At 45.5% G+C, this 19,040-nt stretch overlaps 1 protein-coding gene across 7 annotated transcripts in view; it reads left to right on the top strand.

Annotated features, from left to right (window-relative positions):
• The window catches only part of LOC311262617 (titin-like), a 204,782-nt gene that overhangs the window by 122,837 nt on the left and 62,905 nt on the right, over positions 1–19,040 (top strand). For all 7 annotated transcript variants that reach the window (XM_084362161.1, XM_084362160.1, XM_084362158.1 and 4 more), the window contains 39 exons: positions 52–354; positions 756–1,310; positions 1,451–1,753; positions 2,121–2,277; positions 2,418–2,560; positions 2,784–2,902; positions 3,052–3,229; positions 3,355–3,639; positions 3,761–4,054; positions 4,190–4,489; positions 4,683–4,991; positions 5,102–5,328; positions 5,429–5,743; positions 5,949–6,063; positions 6,233–6,541; positions 6,654–6,835; positions 7,105–7,234; positions 7,393–7,544; positions 7,816–7,963; positions 8,059–8,279; positions 8,517–8,613; positions 8,793–9,089; positions 9,932–10,231; positions 10,446–10,760; positions 10,852–11,075; positions 11,348–11,498; positions 11,606–11,887; positions 12,049–12,351; positions 12,484–12,789; positions 13,325–13,606; positions 14,261–14,448; positions 15,546–15,657; positions 15,786–15,924; positions 16,681–16,844; positions 16,934–17,085; positions 17,238–17,394; positions 17,559–17,840; positions 18,043–18,342; positions 18,698–18,991. In XM_084362161.1, coding sequence (XP_084218287.1) covers positions 52–354; positions 756–1,310; positions 1,451–1,753; positions 2,121–2,277; positions 2,418–2,560; positions 2,784–2,902; positions 3,052–3,229; positions 3,355–3,639; positions 3,761–4,054; positions 4,190–4,489; positions 4,683–4,991; positions 5,102–5,328; positions 5,429–5,743; positions 5,949–6,063; positions 6,233–6,541; positions 6,654–6,835; positions 7,105–7,234; positions 7,393–7,544; positions 7,816–7,963; positions 8,059–8,279; positions 8,517–8,613; positions 8,793–9,089; positions 9,932–10,231; positions 10,446–10,760; positions 10,852–11,075; positions 11,348–11,498; positions 11,606–11,887; positions 12,049–12,351; positions 12,484–12,789; positions 13,325–13,606; positions 14,261–14,448; positions 15,546–15,657; positions 15,786–15,924; positions 16,681–16,844; positions 16,934–17,085; positions 17,238–17,394; positions 17,559–17,840; positions 18,043–18,342; positions 18,698–18,991 — 9,090 coding nt within the window. The remainder of the gene's footprint in view (positions 1–51; positions 355–755; positions 1,311–1,450; positions 1,754–2,120; positions 2,278–2,417; positions 2,561–2,783; positions 2,903–3,051; positions 3,230–3,354; positions 3,640–3,760; positions 4,055–4,189; positions 4,490–4,682; positions 4,992–5,101; positions 5,329–5,428; positions 5,744–5,948; positions 6,064–6,232; positions 6,542–6,653; positions 6,836–7,104; positions 7,235–7,392; positions 7,545–7,815; positions 7,964–8,058; positions 8,280–8,516; positions 8,614–8,792; positions 9,090–9,931; positions 10,232–10,445; positions 10,761–10,851; positions 11,076–11,347; positions 11,499–11,605; positions 11,888–12,048; positions 12,352–12,483; positions 12,790–13,324; positions 13,607–14,260; positions 14,449–15,545; positions 15,658–15,785; positions 15,925–16,680; positions 16,845–16,933; positions 17,086–17,237; positions 17,395–17,558; positions 17,841–18,042; positions 18,343–18,697; positions 18,992–19,040) is intronic.

Below are 19,040 nucleotides of genomic sequence, written 5' to 3'. Positions count from 1 at the left end.
ATTCTGTTTGGGTCAATGAGAAAATTGACCGAAATCTGTCTCTCGCTCCAGATGCTCCCGACCCCCCGGTGGATGTGGAGACCCATAACCCCACATCAAGCACCATCACTCTGACCTGGAAGCCACCTATGTACGACGGTGGCTGCAAGATCATGGGCTACATCCTGGAGAAGCAGCAGAAGGGCGAGGACAAGTGGGAGAGGTGCAACGACTTCCTGGTGCCCGTCCTGTCCTACACCGTCAGAGGGCTGAAGGAGGGCAAGAACTACACCTTCAGAGTTAAAACTGAAAACGCTGCCGGGGTCAGCGAGCCATCACGCAACACGCCCTACGTCAAGGCGTCGGATGCCGTTGGTAAGGACGACATCAGCTCCTGACAACACCAGAACAGTCTCACAGTCTCACATTAGAGGTGTCTTAGTAGTTGCCAGGCAGCCAAGTCGCTGTTCCTGACCAAGAAATAGTCCACAGGAGGTGTTTTTTGTTATCTTTGAACAGAACAGGGCTAACTGTCCCTTTGTTTCAAGTCTTTATGCTAAGCTTTGTTAGCTAACTGCTGATGGTAGCTTCATATCTAGCACACAGACATGAGACAACTCACCCTCAGCAAAAAAGCAAACATTCTTTGAATAAAAGAAAGTGTAAATATAAAAGTAAAGACATAAAGGCAATAAAAACAATGTAACAAGGCAGGAGAAAATATCAGGGTTTGGTTTGGTGCATGTTAGCTTAATTATACCTCCATTATCTCTCAGATCCTCCGAAAGTTTTCCTGAGTGGCAGCCTGCAATCTGGTCTCAGTGTGAAGCGAGGCTGCGAGATCTGCCTGGATGCCAACATTTCTGGCTCGCCGTATCCTCAGATCACCTGGTACTGGAACAACCAGGTGATCCGGCCTGAGCCACTCCGCAAGAGGCCCGATAAACCTCTGAAGAAGAAGGTGGAGAAGAAGGAAGAGGAGAAGAAGGAGGAGGGAGAGGCAGAAAAGAAAGAAGTGAAGGAGGGAGAGGCAGAGAAGAAAGAAGTTAAGGAGGGAGAGGCAGAGAAGAAAGAAGTGAAGGAGGGAGAAGAGAAGAAGGAAGGAGAGGAGAAGAAGGAGGAGGAAAAGAAGGAAGAGGAGGCAGCAGAGCCGGAGGTGGAAGAGACCGACTACCCGACAATAAATGAACGTCTGGCCATCAACAACAGCCGCAGGGGCGTGTCCTCTGTCGTCATCACGGACTCGATGAGGGTCGACCACGGCGTTTACATGGTGAAGGTGGAGAACGACCATGGCAAGGCCTCAGTGACCTGCGAGGTCAACGTGCTCGGTGAGAAATCTTCTCTTCAATTGTGACTTCTGTAGTGTTTAATGTCAGATTTAATGTATTTTTTTAAAAAGACGTGAGGACTTGCTGTCACAGCTTTTAGACATTTTACAGGTTAAAACAATGATTTCGTCTGTCGGCAGATACTCCTGGGCCTCCAGTGAAATTCAGATTTGAGGAGGTGAGGAAGAACTCTGTGATTTGCAAGTGGGATCCTCCTCTGGATGACGGTGGCAGTGAGATCCTCAACTACACTCTGGAGAAGAAAGACAACTCAAAGCTGGAGATTGGCTGGAGTTGCGTCACCTCCACACTGAGAGGATGCCGATACCTGGTGCCCAAACTCATCGAGAAGAAGGAGTACATCTTCAGGGTCAGGGCAGAGAACAAGTTTGGCTCTGGTCCATACTGCATCTCCAAACCACTCATTGCCAAGAATCCTTTCGGTACGGTATATTTATTATTACTTATTTTTGAATTAGTTATAAGAGAAATGTTGCTTTTGTTAGCCTAAAGTGTTTGTACGTGTCTTTAAGTCTTTAGTTTAAGTTAGCTTAAACTTTTAATGATTTGGAGACTCTAAGGCTACTTTACACTTTTCTGAACAAGTCGAGAAGGGAGGAATGTGAACAAAATATTTACCTTAATAAGCGCACAGAATGTAGAAATGATAGTTTTATCTGGTGTTTAATATGCAAAAGGTGCTAATAAGATGATTTTTTTATTTTTTAATGTAACGCATAATTCAACTTGAGGTCAAAATAACAAATCGATATCTTTTTTTCTGCTGTCTCGTCCCTTCATCGTCCTCAGAACCTCCAGAGGCTCCTGAGAAACCACAGATTGACGATATTACGGCCAACAGCATGCTGGTCACCTGGAACGAGCCGAACGACAACGGCAGCCCTATCTTGGGATACTGGGTGGAGCGCCGCGAGATCAATAGTTCACACTGGACACGTGTCAACAGGTGAGGAATCCCAACGACAAAACCTTTCTTCTCTCCTATAACTGGGTAATATTTGGGGACATCTCAAAGCATAGTGATACTATTTTACCAACAACCTTGTTGCCAGTTTTCTGAAAGTTCCCTTATGTCCTGGTCTTCAGGAACATTGTTGAAGACATTGAGCTGAATGTTGAAGGTCTACTGGAGGGGCTGACTTACATCTTCAGGGTGGCGGCTGAGAACCAGGCCGGCCCCGGAAAGTTCAGCCCCCCCTCTGAACCCAAGACAGCGCAGGCTCCGATCTGTACGTAGACTCTCTATTAATATTTTTATATATGTTTGGTTGATATGAATGTTTATCACCATCTCTGAGTGGTCTTCTTTTCTTCGTAATAATTGCATATTTAGAAATAACAGATACAGACAGAAGAAGACGCATCATTAGAGTCAGAGACACTGATGTCCATGGAAATATAGTCGGTCTCAGAGTTGACATATCCCATGTGTGTTTATTTGTGACACTGTAGTACCTCCTGGACCTCCAGTTGCCAGAGTAGTGGCGACCAGTGACCACTCCATCGATGTGGAGTGGGACCCACCTGCTGACAACGGTGGAGGAGAGATCCTGGGATACCATGTGGATAAGGTCCGATCATCAATACATCTCTCATACTTTCTCAGCTTTATCTTCGGCTTCCTGCCTCATGGTAGCTGCAGGAACATAGTAGCTAAAGACCTTCAACTGTCTTGATTTCAATTACGACTAATGTTTCTTTGTTCTGTGGTGTTCTTCAGGCCATGGCTGGTACCAAGGACTGGTCCAGGTCTACTGAGCGTCCGTGGAAGACCCGGGCCTTCACAGTCTATGGAGTCCGTGAAGGAGCCAAGTATCTGGTCAGAGTCATCGCCTGCAATGCTGCTGGAGAGGGAACACCAGGATTCACAGAGTCTGTGTTTGTCAGGAATCCTGCAGGTCAGCTGAAAAAAATAAGATGAATCACAAAATAAAGAATTGTTATTTTACCAGGTCTGATTAAATGTTGATGATGGAAATCTCATAGCTTTTTTTGTTGTTTAATTTTTGCTCTCCCTCCACAGAGATGCCATTGATTGAGCTGGACCTGTCCGTAAAGGCCGGTGTGGTCATCAGAGCTGGAGAGCACCTCCGTGTTCCTGCTACAGTCACAGGTAAACCCTACCCCTCCATCACCTGGACCAAGGATGACGCCAAACCTGAGAAAGACCGTGTGGAGATCCTCACTGAGGGAAACGACAGCATTGTTTCAATCCCGAACGCTCAGAGGAAGGACTGTGGCAAATACCACATCTCTGCTTGCAACCCCAGTGGCATCAGGAGTGCTTCGATCAGAGTGGATGTCATGGGTGAGTGGAAGTCGAGGAAAGCAGTGTGCAACTTGATGATAGAATTAAACAGTTAACTTGCAGTTAATTGATGCTATAAAATAAAAACGAAAACAGAAGGATATGATTGTTTTATCTTCAGATGTCCCCGGACCCGTCACGGATCTGAAACCCGTTGTTGTCACGCGCAAGATGATCTTCCTGAACTGGGATGACCCTGAGGATGACGGAGGCAGCGACCTGACCGGCTTCATCGTTGAGCGCAGAGATGCCAAGATGCACACATGGAGGCAGCCCATTGAAACCGCCTCGTCCAAGTGTGAGTGCGTCGGCATCATGGAGGGACAGGAGTACATGTTCCGGGTCATTGCAAAGAACAAGTACGGCATGGGCCCACCTGTTGAGCTGGGACCCATCAAGGCTGTGGACCCACAGGGTGAGTCCTAAAATCAATTTGATTAAAAAATTAATGCTCAAGTTCTTTCTTGTGTAAGATCTTCAGTGTTCAGGTGTGCTATGACATATGATGGATTTGAACTTAAAACCAATCATTGCTTTGGTGGTTTTGCAGGCCCACCATCATACCCTGAGAAATTTCACTACACCGAGCGCACCAAGAACTCCATCACGCTGGCCTGGAAGCCACCGCGTAATGACGGCGGCAGCCCTGTCATTGGCTACTTCGTTGAGAAGAAGAGGCAGGACCAGCAGGCCTTCGTGCCCTGCAACACAGAGATCTGCCCTAACATGATCCTGACTGTAGAGGGCCTGGACGAGGACTGGATGTATGAGTTCAGGATCAAGTGCGCCAATCTGATTGGAGAGAGCGAGCCATCCATCCCACTCACTGTGGTCATCCAAGATGATGAAGGTATGGCTGAATGTTAGAAAAGGTCTTAAAAACCCATTACGCTATTTGTTTATACCCATGGGACCCAGGCAGTCTTTCTCGAGAGAACTCTATTAAAGAATGAATTTGATCAAACCATGATGGAGGCAAATGGTGCCATTTAGTGGTTTTTGTTGTGATTTGATTTGTTTTGTTTATGTCCTGTCCCTCTTAGTGGCTCCTGAGGTCCATATGCTGAAGATCTTCAAGGGAGACACCATTACCGTGAGGAGGGGTGAACCCATTGAGATCCCCGCTGATGTCCTGGGCCTACCTATCCCTAAGGTTGAGTGGTCCAAGGATGATGTGGTGATCGCGGAGCCCACAGAGACTCTGCTGATGGAGACTGTAGTGACTGGCAGGTTGAACTGCAAGACCACGCTGTCCATCCCAGCAGCCAACAGGAGGGACCGCGGCAGCTACACTGTGTCTGCTTCCAACAACATGGGTTCAGCCAAACACACCACCTTTGTCATGGTGCTGGGTGAGTTTAGACACATGACACAGACAATGAAAGTTTCAAACCCAGAAAATGTGTTTTTATTTTTACGTAAAACAGAGTTAAATACTAAGTGTATTTTGCTCTCCTCTCAGATCGGCCACTTCCACCCAGGAACGTGAAAGTGTCCAACATCAAGGCAGAGTCTTGCTACCTCCAGTGGGACGCACCGCTGGATAATGGTGGAAGCGAGCTGACAAACTACGTTGTTGAAAAGATGGACGTAAGGACAGAGGAGCCAGAGCTGGAAGAGGGAGAGGAAGCTCCTCCTGAGCCACAGTGGGTGCAGGTTACCAACAGCATCATTGAGAGGAAATACGGGGTATGTCCTGATAACAACAGTACTTATAATGATGGTTGGGTTGTTATAGTCCTTTAAAGACCTCCTTGACTCCAGTGCTAACACCGCCTCTCTCCTATAGGTGTGGAACTTGGAGACAAACAAGAACTACCTGTTCCGCATCAGAGCTGAGAATCGTTACGGCATATCTGACCCCTGTGGAACAGATGAAGTCCAGATCACAGACCCATTCGGCCTTCCTGGCCCACCAGAGAAACCGACCATCGCAGAGTACACCAAGACCACTATGACCCTCACCTGGGAGCCTCCCAGAGACAACGGCGGCTCTATGATTATCGGCTACTGGCTGGAGAAGAGGGAGAGAGGCACTGCCTACTGGGCCAAAGTCAACAAGATGCCGATCACCAAGAGGGGCATGAAAGGCTGGGAGTACCAGGTGAGCGGCTGGGTCCTTCTGCTGGGCAGAATAGGAAGGTCAATCACAACATTTGAAAGTTTATTTAGACCTTTAGAATAGTCCATCAACACCTGGACCGAACCTCATATCTACAGACATAAAGGTTCCAGTCCTTTAAGATAGTCTGTTGGGCCTGCTAACTACAGGAGTCTGTTGAATCCCCACATCTTTCTGTGTCTCCCAGGTGAATCGTCTGTTCGAAGGAACAGAGTACGAGTTCAGGGTTGCTGCCTGCAATTCTGCAGGAACTGGGCCATTCAGCGTACCGTCCGACTCTGCCTTTGCCGTCGATCCTATCAGTGAGTAAAGAGCTTCTTTTTACAGCGTCAGATATTTCTAACCTATCAAAATAAACTTGAAGTCCCTTTTTGACCATATGAGTATTCTAATACGGCCAGGTTTTCTATATTTTGATTAGATTTTCCCAAATTGTACACTATTCATAAAACCTGCTGTCCTCCTCTCCAGCTCCTCCAAGCATGCCCGCTGCTCCTGAGATAGTAGACAAAACAAAGTACAGTGTCACGCTGTCCTGGAAACCACCAGAGAGAGATGGAGGAAGCCCCATCAAGGGATACATCATCCAGATCCAGGATGAGGGCAGGTCAGATTGGGTGAGCGTGAATGACGCGGACAGCCTGCACCCCACCACTGAGTTCACGGTACCAAATCTCCGCGCGCTTAAGCGCCATCGCTTCAGGATCATCGCTGTCAATGACATCGGCGAGTCTGACCCCAGCCCCCGCACTGGCGAGGTTCTGGTTGAAGACATCCAGCGTATGTCCCATTTTAAGTCACACTCCAATAAATAGATAATAACCTTTGTCATTGTCCAAAGGTTTTATGTCTCTCTTTCACTGATGTTTCAAGCCGTGTTTCTTCTCAACAGTTGGGCCTTCCATCAGCATTGACTTAATAATGGAAGACCTGCTGTGCATTCGTGCTGGAGATCCGATCAGGATCCCCGCCATCATCAAGGGACGCCCCGTTCCCAAAGTGACCTGGGACTTTGATGGCAAAGCCAAGTCGCACAAGAAGAACAAACTGCACACACTTCCTGTGGACTCCGAGGTGAGAACCAACACAGCAACACAATCATTTTATCACCACATTTTCCAGTAAAATCTTCTCTTGATTTCTGAAGCAACTTTCAAAGCATTTCAGATATTCTTATTTACTGAAACCCTGAAAAACAACAAATAAAAAGATAGAACTTTGCAAAATTGTTATTACTCAAGATTGTTGCTGACTTTTCTTAACTGTACGTTCTATAGAACAATATCAACTATATGGACGACTGTGTGTGTGTTCATATTTTCAAACTGTTCTCGTGTTTTCAGGTCGAGTCCACCGACACCACGTCTGTTGTGGTCATACCAGTCAGCCTGAGGAGCCACTCTGGACGCTACACCATCACTGCCAAGAACAAGTCCGGACAGAAACACGTCAACTGCAGAGTCAACGTCCTCGGTCTGTCTGTGTTGTTTGTATAAAAACCTCAACCCTGCATACTGCCCTTTATCTGAGTCTGAGTCTATAAATAGATCACAGAGAAGGAGACTGTCTGAATGTTTAGGTCATTGTTTTGTCGTTTTTGGATCTCTGACTTATCTCTTTTCTGGGTGCAGACGTTCCTGGACCTCCAAAGGACCTGAGGGTTACTGACATCAGCCGTTCAACGATGAGGCTGATCTGGAAACTCCCTGACAACGATGGAGGAGAGAGAATCAAGAGCTACTTTATCGAGAAGAAATGTGTCACTGACAAGGCCTGGACAACGGTAAACATTGCTCAGCCGATGTTGTTTTAGTTCTACGTCTACGTTTAAGAACATTTTAAAAACTCTCAACTCCACTGAGGAGTTTAATTTTGAGAGAAGTTGGCCCCTGTGCCAGGACGACTGGAAGCTAGGAAAACTGCTAAAATCATCATGTTTTCTCAGTTTTGATGAAGCTTAAAACTGAGAAAACATGATGATTTTACAAAATGTCAGTGAAATGTTCGCGAGTTTTTGCGATTGACTAACTGATCGATTGATGGTTTGTTATCAGGTGAATGCAGCCTGTGCCAGCCAGGCCTACGTGGTGCCCGGCCTGCTAGAAGGTCAAGACTACCTGTTCAGGGTGCGAGCTGAGAACAGACTTGGATTCAGTCCATTCACTGTCACCACCGAGCCTGCCCGGGCCAGAGACCCCATCTGTGAGCACACATCTACTAATCCAACAACATAAATACAGCAAAAACTCCCAAAACCTCACTGGAACTGCTCTAATGCTAATCTTTCTCTTCATCAGACCCACCTGACCCCCCCACCAAAGTGAAGGTGAACCTGGTGACGAAGAACACCGTCACTTTGAGCTGGGAGCCTCCAAAAAACAACGGTGGCTCTCCGGTGAAGCATTACATCATCGAACGTTTGAGCTGGGACACCAGCGGAAAGGAGAAGGAGACCTGGAAGCAGTGCAACAAGAGAGACGTGGAGGAGCTCACCTTCGTGGTGGAGGACCTGAAGGAGGTCAGTCCATATCCTTCAAAGGATGCCACTTCTCTCACTGTGCCACTCCCTGCCCTAATGTCTGTCCCTCCAGTGTTTCTTTGCAACATTTTCCTGCTTGAGAAAAAGCAATTCAAGCTGAGGAGAACCACTGTTCCACTCTGCTGACACAGATTTTATGATTAAACAAGTAACAATTATTTTACCCATGATGACGTCCTGTATGAGAAAGTTGTCTGTCTTGTTGTTGATCTGCAGGGAGGAGAATATGAGTTCAGAGTAAAAGCCGTGAACGCTGCCGGACCCAGCCGACCCTCCGCCACCGCTGGACCCCTGGTCATCAAGGATCAGACATGTGAGTGACAGGCTGCTCAGCCAATAACAGGCTGCTCAGACAACTATTTCACCTTGTTCAGCAAAGAAAGCACTAAGTTTCTGTGGACAAATGGTTTCAGAATGTTGCATTGGACCCATAGGTTAGTTCTGTTTGTTGCTGCAGGACACTTTCATAAAGAATCTAATCTGTTTCTGCAGGTGCTCCAACCATTGAGCTGCGTGAGGCCATGGAGGGCGAGGAAGACTGTGATGTCAGCATCGTGGCAAAGGTGAGCGGCTGTCCGTTTCCCACACTCACCTGGCAGAAAGCCAGCCTGGCCAAACCTGAGGAGAAGGCTGCCGTCCAGTACGACCAGCACATGAACAAACTGGTGACCCAGAACAAGTGCACATTGCTGATCCAGCAAGCCAGCAGGCACGACAGCGCCCTCTACAGCCTGACTGCAAGCAACAGCCTGGGCACCGTCACGAAGGACATCAAGCTCTCCGTGCTCGGTGAGAAACTCTTAACATGTCATCACGTCCGGTTAACCTAAAGAAATTATGGTTTTATTACTGAAATGATTAGTTGTTGCTAAATCCTTCCCACAAACAATGATTGTCCAATAGAAGCTTAGCTACAATAACTAGTCACAGCAGCGTCAGTGTTTGTATTTCTTAATCTACACTGATTCAAAAGTGTAAGCAATGAATCAAACAGTTTATCTGCTGTGCAATAGTAAGTATGTCTGGGTGACTAGCTTACTAGCTACAGAATAACCTAGTGTTACTTGTAAGGCCAACAATTAGCATATAATTAGTTTACGACAACTTTGTGGGGTTATATGTGGAAAATGACAAAGAGAAAACATTTTCAACCAGCTGATGGAGCTAACGTTCGCTTGCTACAGCAGCTAAAATCCACTGGTAGCCTTTCACAGATATATTGGTTTAGCGGTACGTCGTCCTATATGAGCTGATATTAAATCTATTTATAGAGATTATAATGTAGAGAAAGCTGCTTGATATAATTTATAATTATTCCAGGTTAAGTTTACGGTTTTAATGCACTGTCATTTAGACAGTAAAGTTTACTGTCAAGGAACCATTTTTTTAAAATCTGACTGTGCATTTGATGGTAATTCTGATACCATTATCACTGTTAATTATATACAGTATGTGCTATGTGAGAGTGAACAGTCAATGAACAAACAATCATTAACATTGAATTATCTACAAATCATGATGCGACAGGTTTGATAATTGAATGTGGATAAAGTAGTTTATCCAGTAAAGAACCTAAATATATTAGTCATATATCTACATGAATGACTCACATGCCCTCCCTCCCCCTGCAGGACCTCCTGGCCCCCCTGTCGGACCAATCAAGTTCACCGAAGTGTTTGCGGAGAGGATCGGTCTGGCCTGGAACCCCCCCACAGACGACGGTGGATCAAAGATCACCAATTACGTGGTTGAGAAGCGCGAGGACAACAGGAAGTCCTGGGTCCACGTCTCCAATGACCCCAAGGAGTGTGCCTACGTGGTGACTCGACTGACTGAGAACCACGAGTATGAGTTCAGAGTCAGGGCCCAGAACAAGTTTGGAGTCGGACCTCCACTGGTCAGCGAGCCAGAGAAGGCCAGAAACCTCTTCAGTAAGTTCAGATTATTCTACCTGTCGTCATTAGTTTCAACACCTAAACACTAAAACTACAGATACATTTTAGACAAAAATCGATGTTGTGATACATGCTGTCCGCTTTACGACCATCTCTCACCTGATTACCTGATTTTCCCTTCAATCTCATCCTATATCTAATTTCCTCGGCTGATGTATTGATTATTGATGACTGTCCTCTTCTCTTGCAGCCGTCCCGGGTCAGTGTGAGAAACCGACTGTAACTGACGTCTGTCTGGAGTCGATGACTGTCAACTGGGATGAGCCCAAGTATGACGGCGGCTCCTCCATTACCGGCTACTTCATCGAGAAGAAGGAGACCACCTCCAAGCGCTGGACCCGCGTCAGTCGCGAACCGATCCGAGCTCTGCCACTGGGCAACAACTGGGACGTCACCGGCCTGCTGGAGGGCTCCATGTACCAGTTCAGGGTCATCGCTGTCAACGCCGCCGGCTGCGGTCTGCCCAGTGTGCCCTCTGACCCCATGCTCTGCAGAGACCCCATCAGTAAGGAAGAGAAATTGTGGAATTGAGCCTTTAAGCTCAATAAACGTTGAGAGAGAACTTACATTATCTGTGTGTGTGTGTGTGTGATCAGCGCCTCCCGGGCCCCCGATGCCGAAGGTGACGGACTGGACAAAGTCGACGGTGGAGCTGGAGTGGATCCCTCCTCTGGTGGACGGAGGGTCAAAGGTCACGGGCTACATTGTGGAGTTCAAGGAGGTGAACAAGGAGGAGGAGGAGAAGAAAGCTCAGAGGAAACTGCTGCTGAGTGACGCTGAGGAGGAGCAGGAGCCGGAGACAGAGGAGAGCTGGGAGAAGGTAAAAAAAAAAATATTGTATATGTATCAGCAAAGAACTTAAAACTGTACAGCTCCAAACATGTAATCCATCCACATCATCCTTTTTAACTTTTGGCTGGAGAGTTTCCTCAGAACATTAACATAACCACTTCATAAAATATGAAGCTGCAGACATTAACTGCTTTGACAACCAACAACAATCCTTCAAACTTCTCAATTACTAATTTTACTTTTTTAGCACAAGCAAAGCTCCAGAATGTAATTGTTGATTTTCTTTTTGTCTCTCTCCAGGCAAAGGACACAGAGATCAGAGGAACCAAGTTCGTGGTGGCCGGTCTGAAGGAAGGCGGTCTGTACCGCTTCAGAGTCACAGCTGTGAACGCCGCCGGAGTCGGAGAACCAGGACTCGTGTCCGAGCTGATCGAGACCAAAGACAGAACAAGTAAGAATCTGGTCCACCTAAGAGCAGGAAGTGTGGATGTGTCAAGTGTTGTTTCTGATGATAACATTTTTTAATTTTTTAACACAAATCATAACTTTCTTCTCCAGTTCCTCCTGAGATGGACCTGGACGCCTCAGTGAAAGAGAAGATCGTGGTCCACGCCGGTGCCACAATCCGCATCATTGCCTACGTGTCCGGTAAACCTGCACCGCAGATAAACTGGTGCCGTGACGACGCTGAGGTACCCAAAGAGGCCGTGGTGGAGACAACTGGCATCTCCAATTCGCTGGTCATCAAGAACTGCAGACGCCAGCACCAGGGCATCTACACACTGAGCGCCAAGAACGAGGGAGGAGAGAGGAAGAAGGCAGTCATCGTTGAGGTCCTGGGTGAGTCAACCTCACCAGAACAATCGAGGGATTCTTAAGAGCTAAGACTAGGGCTGAGTGATATGGCCTTACAATGAAATAATATATTAAATCCTTGAGAGTTCGGTTGCTACATTTGATCTGAAGTTTCTGGCTTTCTGTCCCTTCCCTCCTCCCATCAGATGTCCCCGGACCAGTTGGTCTCCCCTTCGCCGGCGAGAATCTGACCAACGACTCCTGCAAGCTGACGTGGTACTCCCCTGAGGATGACGGTGGCTCAGCCATCACCAACTACATCATCGAGAAGAGGGAGTCGGACCGCATGGGCTGGACGTCTGTGTCCTACACAGTGACCAGGAACAACGCCGTAGTGCAGGGACTCATCGATGGCAAGGGCTACTTCTTCAGGATCGCAGCCGAGAACATCATCGGCATGGGACCTTTCATCGAAACCGACAAGATGGTTCTCATCAAGGACCCCATCTGTAAGTCAGACATAATATATATCACTATATCAGTGAACAGTCAGTAAAGAGCTACATCCACTTCTTTATACAGGCTATGGCTAAAAAAAAGGTGTACTTTAATACATCTCATCATGTTTGTGTCTCCTCCAGCCGTCCCGGAGCGTCCAGAGGACCTGATCATCACTGCTGTTACCAAGGACTCCATCTCCGTCACCTGGAGGCCACCAAAGTACGATGGCGGTGCTGAGGTGACCGAGTACGTCCTTGAGTCCCGCATGATTGGCCGGGACAACTTTATACGGATAGGTGCACAGGACAAGCTGATGGACAAAAAGTTCACACTGACAGGGCTGAAGGATGGCTCGAGCCACGAGTTCAGAGTCTCTGCAGTCAACCACGTAGGACAGGGCAAAGCGTCCTTCGCCACCAAACCTGTCCAGTGCAAGGACGAGCTCGGTGAGTGACGCAACACGAACACCCTCCTTTATTTTATAAAAAACTCATGCACTGACAAACAGCTCAGATTTGTCATCAACAACAGCAGGAACACACTGGTTTATATTTAACATTTGCACCAGTGATGCTGTGATTTAAACAGACTGTGTTATACCTGAGCAGTCGACCTGTGAGTGATCGACTGTAATAAAGGAGGATAAAGAATGACCAAAACCTTCTACCTCTGCGCGGGACCTCATAAATACTACTCACCTTTATACTTACCTGCAATGCTTGGAACAAGAAAAAGAAAATTTGGTTCAAAATTATCTTTGGAAGATCTTAAAAAGCATTACAATTAATTGTCTTATACCTGCAGACACCCTGAATTGTGTGTGTACACTCAGTAACTAATTTACTTATTTATATCTTAATTAACTCATAATATATCATGCATCAAAACATCACATACAGATTATAAAAACAGACCAAGGTATAAAAAAAGATGTTGAAACCTTTCCCAAAATTTCCAATCATCGTTCACCTCTCCCTTCAGAACCACCTAATCTGGACCTGGACTTCAGGGACAAGATGATGGTGAAGGTGGGAGACAGCTGCACGCTGCCTGGACGCTACAGCGGCAAACCGACCCCGACTATCACCTGGACAAAGAACGACGAGGAGCTGAAGGCGGACGAAGAGATCGGCCTCCACAGCACTGCTCGCCACCTCAGCCTCAACATCAGCAAGGCTAAGAGAGAACACAGCGGCCGCTACTGCGTCAACCTGGAGAACGCCGCCGGGTCTCGCACAGGACTCTGCACCATCACTGTGGTCGGTGAGTTGCTGCTCCAATAAAACTCACAGCAGATAATTCCCATACAGGTTTCAGTGTTTCAGAAATCAACACCAAAGTTTTCTGTATTTGTAGAATGAGATCTCAGACGCTTCAAACAAATCTGCAGCAATATCTCTGTCACATCTCAGGACAGATTATAAAGCAAGATGAAGGATGTAGAGATAAAAGTACAGGATTATCAGTTCCAGCTTTGGTAGAAAACAAAAAACTGACACGAAGTGTGAAGCATACAATGGATCCAATGAATCAGGGTTTTCCTACCAAAATAAGACTTTGGTGGTGGTTTTAGGCACCACCTAATCTGAATGAATGTAAAACCAATGTGGAGAGCATGAAAAATAAATCACCTTCAGTGTACATCTTTAGCAAGCTTTTTGGGAAAACACTGGAGGGATATAATAGTTGGGAAATACAAAATCTAGAGAGAAAAAAGAGGAAGAAGAAGCTGGTTTGCATATAACGTGATATTTAAAGCTTAAATGGTGGACAGATGTTGTCACTACTCTATGTACCACACTGAAAGATTTTCCAGTTTCTAAAACAAAATGAAAATCATGGTTTTGGTTTTTTGTTGGTTTTTTTGGTATTAAATGTATCTGGAGAGTCACCTGTATGCATGCTTCCTCCTGTCAGACCGTCCTCAGCCTCCAGAGGGCCCTGTTGTGTTCAACGAGGTCTACAGGAATTACATGATGATCTCCTGGAACCCTCCACTGGACGACGGAGGCTGCGCCATCTCCAACTACATTATCGAGAAGAGAGACACCAACAGAGACCTGTGGATGCCCGTCACCTCATCCTGCACCAGAACCTCCTGCAGGGTGAGCAGATCAGTGCAGAAATGCTCACAGGAAAAGACAGTTTAACTAGAGAAAATGTAGAGGATTTGTTGAAAGTCTGGCAGATGGAGACTATTGACAATTTAGTAACACAATTCTGAAGGTTTCAACAAGAAAAGAGACCCGGGGAACGGAAATAACTGACCAGCAGGTTCATAAACTATAAATGTATTTACAGATTATGTTCCAGATGCCGTTTAAGATATAAAAATGGAAAAAATCTTGTTTAGTTTTATATAATAATACACAGTATTCTTACATGAACAGAATAAGACTAACTAAACTAGAGTACAGACAGGGGCAGAGGATAACAGTACAGGTGAATTTGTTTTATAAGAGATATCTCTGTTGGAGTCCCAGAAGCTCAGTTGGTAGTGTGTTACCCGTGTACAGAGGCCTTGTCCTCGCTGCAGCGGCGCAGGGTTCGAGTCTGACCTGTGGCCATCTGCTGCATGTCATCCCCCCTCTCTCTCATCCCATTTCCTGTCATCTCTAAAAACTGTCAAGTCAATAAAGCTATGAAGAGGCCAAAAAATACTTAGAAAAATGGAGATTACTTACATTATTGTCAATGACATTTAGAAGTTTTCTTAACATAATGGTGCAAACGATTAAAAATGTATTTCCAGAACAGAAAATCTGAACATTGGATGAAGTCAGGTTTTGCATATCTATTTTTTTATTACTCCTTAAATAAAGAAAAATCAATTTTGTATGCATTGTAAAATTCCACACATTTATATATATATATATATATATATATAGATATTGATATATGTTAGGTTATATATGTTTAAATTTAAAATTGGGGCTATCTCATTAAATTTGTCCTAATATGCTTCCTCCTAACCTGACAAGGTGATATTACAAATTATTACCTAAAACTGTATAGATACTAATGATGTTACAGTATTAATTTAGAAGTGATCTGAAAACAGTGCTTATCAGATAAAAGAAAGAGTTGACAAGATGAAGAATTTAGAGTACATTTCAGTCCCACAAGGTCTTAAACACACAGTCAAAAACTTGGCTGTAACTTCTCAGTACTAACGATTGATTCCTGCTGTCTGTTTTTTCAGGTGCCCAAACTGATCGAGGGTCGTGAATACATCATCAGGATCATGGCTCAGAACATCTACGGCATCAGTGACCCGCTGCTGTCTGCAGAGACCAAGGCTAGAGACGTCTTCAGTAAGTCTTGACAAACATGCTGAAGACCTGCAACAGGAAAATTCAGAGATGTTCAAACAGAGAGCGACACAGAAGTTGATACATCCCACAGTATCTGATCAGTGGTACTATGTTTGTTTTAATCGCAGAGGTGCCTGACGCTCCTAAACAGCCCACAGTGAAGGAAGTTTACCATGACTCTGCCCTCATCAGCTGGGAGCCACCTGCCGATGGAGGAAAACCAATCACAGGCTACATTGTGGAGAGGAAGGAGACCAAGGCCAACAGGTACACAAACACAAACACAAACGGTAGTTCTGTAGCTTGGAAGGTGAAGATTTTTTACTCAAGCACTGTAATTAAGTAAAAATTTGGGGTATTTGTAGTTCACTTAAGTATTTCCAATTTCTGCTACTTCCACTCCACTACATTTTGGAGGCAAATATTGTACTTTTTACTCCACAACATGCATTTGATGACTTAAGTTACTAGGTACTTTGCAGATTCCTGAGAACCATAGTGGTGAATTGATTTAATGAATTGATTGGCGATTTACTTTTGATACTTGATACTACTATTGATATTTATGTACTACTACTGTACTATTTATATAGGGAAATTTCACTCTTGTCAAAGTAATATTTTAACATGATGTCTTTACCTTCACTCAAGCATGTCTTTTGTGCAATGCTGATATAAAACAGAGAAAAGCAGCAGGTCCACACAAAGAAGATTGGTTGGCTTTTTTGCTTCATTAATAACCTTAACTATTAGTTGATTATTAAAATTGTTAGGAGGTTATTTTCCCATGTCAACTTGTCTCTAATGCACACATAACTATGTAATCTTAGTATCTTGGGATAAGGACTTTTTAAAACAGAGCTTTATCTTTCCAGATAATGAGTTAATATAGTTGATACATTGAGATAACAGCTAAAAAACTGACTTTCACCTTCACCCTTACAAACGTGAAATAGTACGGCTGCAAATTAATTACAAAACGTGTGTCAGTGGCTCAAATGTTGTTAAAACTTCTGCTTTCAGGTGGGTTCGCTGCAACACAGAGAGAATCCATCCAAAGGTGGAGTACTGGGTGACGGAACTGCTGCAAGGTTGTGAGTACGAATTCAGAGTCAGTGCTGAGAATGTGGTGGGAGCCGGAGACCCAAGCCCACCATCCAAACCTGTCTTCGCCAAAGATCCCATTGGTAAGGTTCAACTCTTACAACAGCATTTCATTTTGTTGCTTTTAGTGTTCCCACCCACTATAACGATTCCCACCTGTCCTTTGTCACAGTGAAACCCAGTCCACCAGTAAACTTCCAGGCCATTGACTTCACCAAGGAGTCAGTGACTCTGTCCTGGAAGCCGCCTACCGACACCGGCAGAGGAAAGATCTTCGGTTACCTGCTGGAGTTCCAGAAAGCTGGAGAGGAGGAGTGGTCCAAGGTGAGGTGGTTGTCCAATGACCACGAAATCTAACAGGCCGATTACCATGAAATTTGCTGCCTGGAAGAGATTCATCCTTTTGAATGTAATGCCACAGATTCTGAATCTGAGTGAAATGTCATATGGGACTCTTGTCCTGCTGCTGTCCTCAGGTGAACCAGACTCCAGACTCCTGCCAGGAGACCAAGTTTAAGGTGATCAACCTGGATGAAGATAGTCTGTACCGCTTCAAAGTCATGGCTGTGAACGCTGCCGGAGAGTCTGACCCCACTAACCTGATGGAACCAATCAGAGTGCAGGACAGGCTTGGTGAGTCGTCATATCGGTAGTTCAATATGATCTGAACCAGCTTGTTACTCCAATTTAAGAAGTGCTCCATTCGTCAAATGTGATATTTACAGTGTTAATGACCAGTCAATCTCACTAATTCACCTGTTAATGTCTCTTGTGTCCTACACCATTGTCACCATCAGAGCCCCCAGAGCTGATTCTGGATGCCGGAATGACCCGCGAGGTGAAGGCCATGGCTGGCACTCACATCACACTGATGGCCACCATCAAAGGTGTCCCATTCCCCACTGTCTCCTGGAAGAAGAATGATGCTGAGGTGCCCACCAGAGCTGACATCGAAACCAACCAGGCAGGCACCAAGCTGGAGATGAGGTTCTGTAACCGTGGTGACTGTGGAGACTACACCCTAACTGTGGAGAACCCGGCTGGATCCAAGACAGCCATCTGCACCGTTCTAGTCCTTGGTAAGAATAACACCAAGGACAAAAGTTTCAAGCTTGAATATATGAGTGTGATTCTACACTTTTGTATCTGGACAGTTAAGTGAGGATAGTCAGTCTTCACTGGATTTGATGTGATATTAAGTTAATTTTTTCATTTTGTATCTGGCTCCAAAAGAAAGTCAAACTCAACAGTGTTGTGATGATCCTCAAATGTTCTCCTTAGACAAACCTGGTCCCATCCAGCACCTCCGGGTGTCTGACGTCAGAAGTGACTCCGCCTACCTGTCCTGGAAGGACCCAGAGGACAATGGCGGTACTCGCATCACTAACTTCGTGGTGGAGAAAAAAGACACAGCATCCACTCAGTGGGTCCCTGTCTGCTCCACATCCAAGAAACGCAGTATGATGCTGAAGCACCTGATGGAGGGCACATCCTACTCATTCAGAGTTGCTGCTGAGAACCAGTATGGCCGCAGCGAATACGTTGAGACCCCAAAGGCCATCAAGGCAATGAACCCACTCTGTAAGTACTTTAAGCTGATGTATGTTTTAACATATAGAAAACAAATACAAAGAAAATATTCAGTTATTACTCACAAGATAAACCTCTTGAGATGTATATAATTTTCAGGGGAGTGCAACAGCAGAACAAAAAAGACATTTTAGGTCACACATTTGGGTATTTTCACCAATTGGTAAAGGTTTTCAGATTTCCACGAAATTGTAGATTTTTGTGCCAACATTTTCAATGGATTTTCCTTCTTAAAATCATTTGTTACTCAAAAAGCAAACCTATTGTGAATCAGGAGCAAGGGAGGTGCAGTGTATGTTGTTTATGCTCAAACTCACCAGATCTAATCTAAATGTCTCTTTTTTAGTCCCTCCTGGCCCTCCCAAAGACCTGCACCATGACGACGTGGACAAGACTGAGGTGTGGTTGGTCTGGAACTGGCCTGACCGCGATGGAGGAAGTGAGATCACAGGCTTCCTGGTGGAGTATCAGGAAGAGGGAGAGAGGGAGTGGGACGAGTGGAAAACCGTCAGCATCCCTGAGAGTCATGTGACTGGCCTGGAGGAAGGAAAGACTTACCGCTTCAGAGTGAGGGCTGAGAACGCCATTGGCCTCAGCAGACCCGACACCACCGTGCCTATCCTCTGCCAGGAGAAACTGGGTGAGATCCATGAAAGAAAAAAAAAACATACTGTACATTGCTTATGATG

The sequence above is a fragment of the Pagrus pagrus genome (assembly GCF_965226575.1).
Source record: "Pagrus pagrus genome assembly, chromosome: 9".
Classification (NCBI taxonomy): domain Eukaryota; kingdom Metazoa; phylum Chordata; class Actinopteri; order Spariformes; family Sparidae; genus Pagrus; species Pagrus pagrus.
The sequence above is the reverse complement of the archived record's forward strand: the minus strand, read 5'-3'. Positions and strand labels throughout refer to the sequence as shown.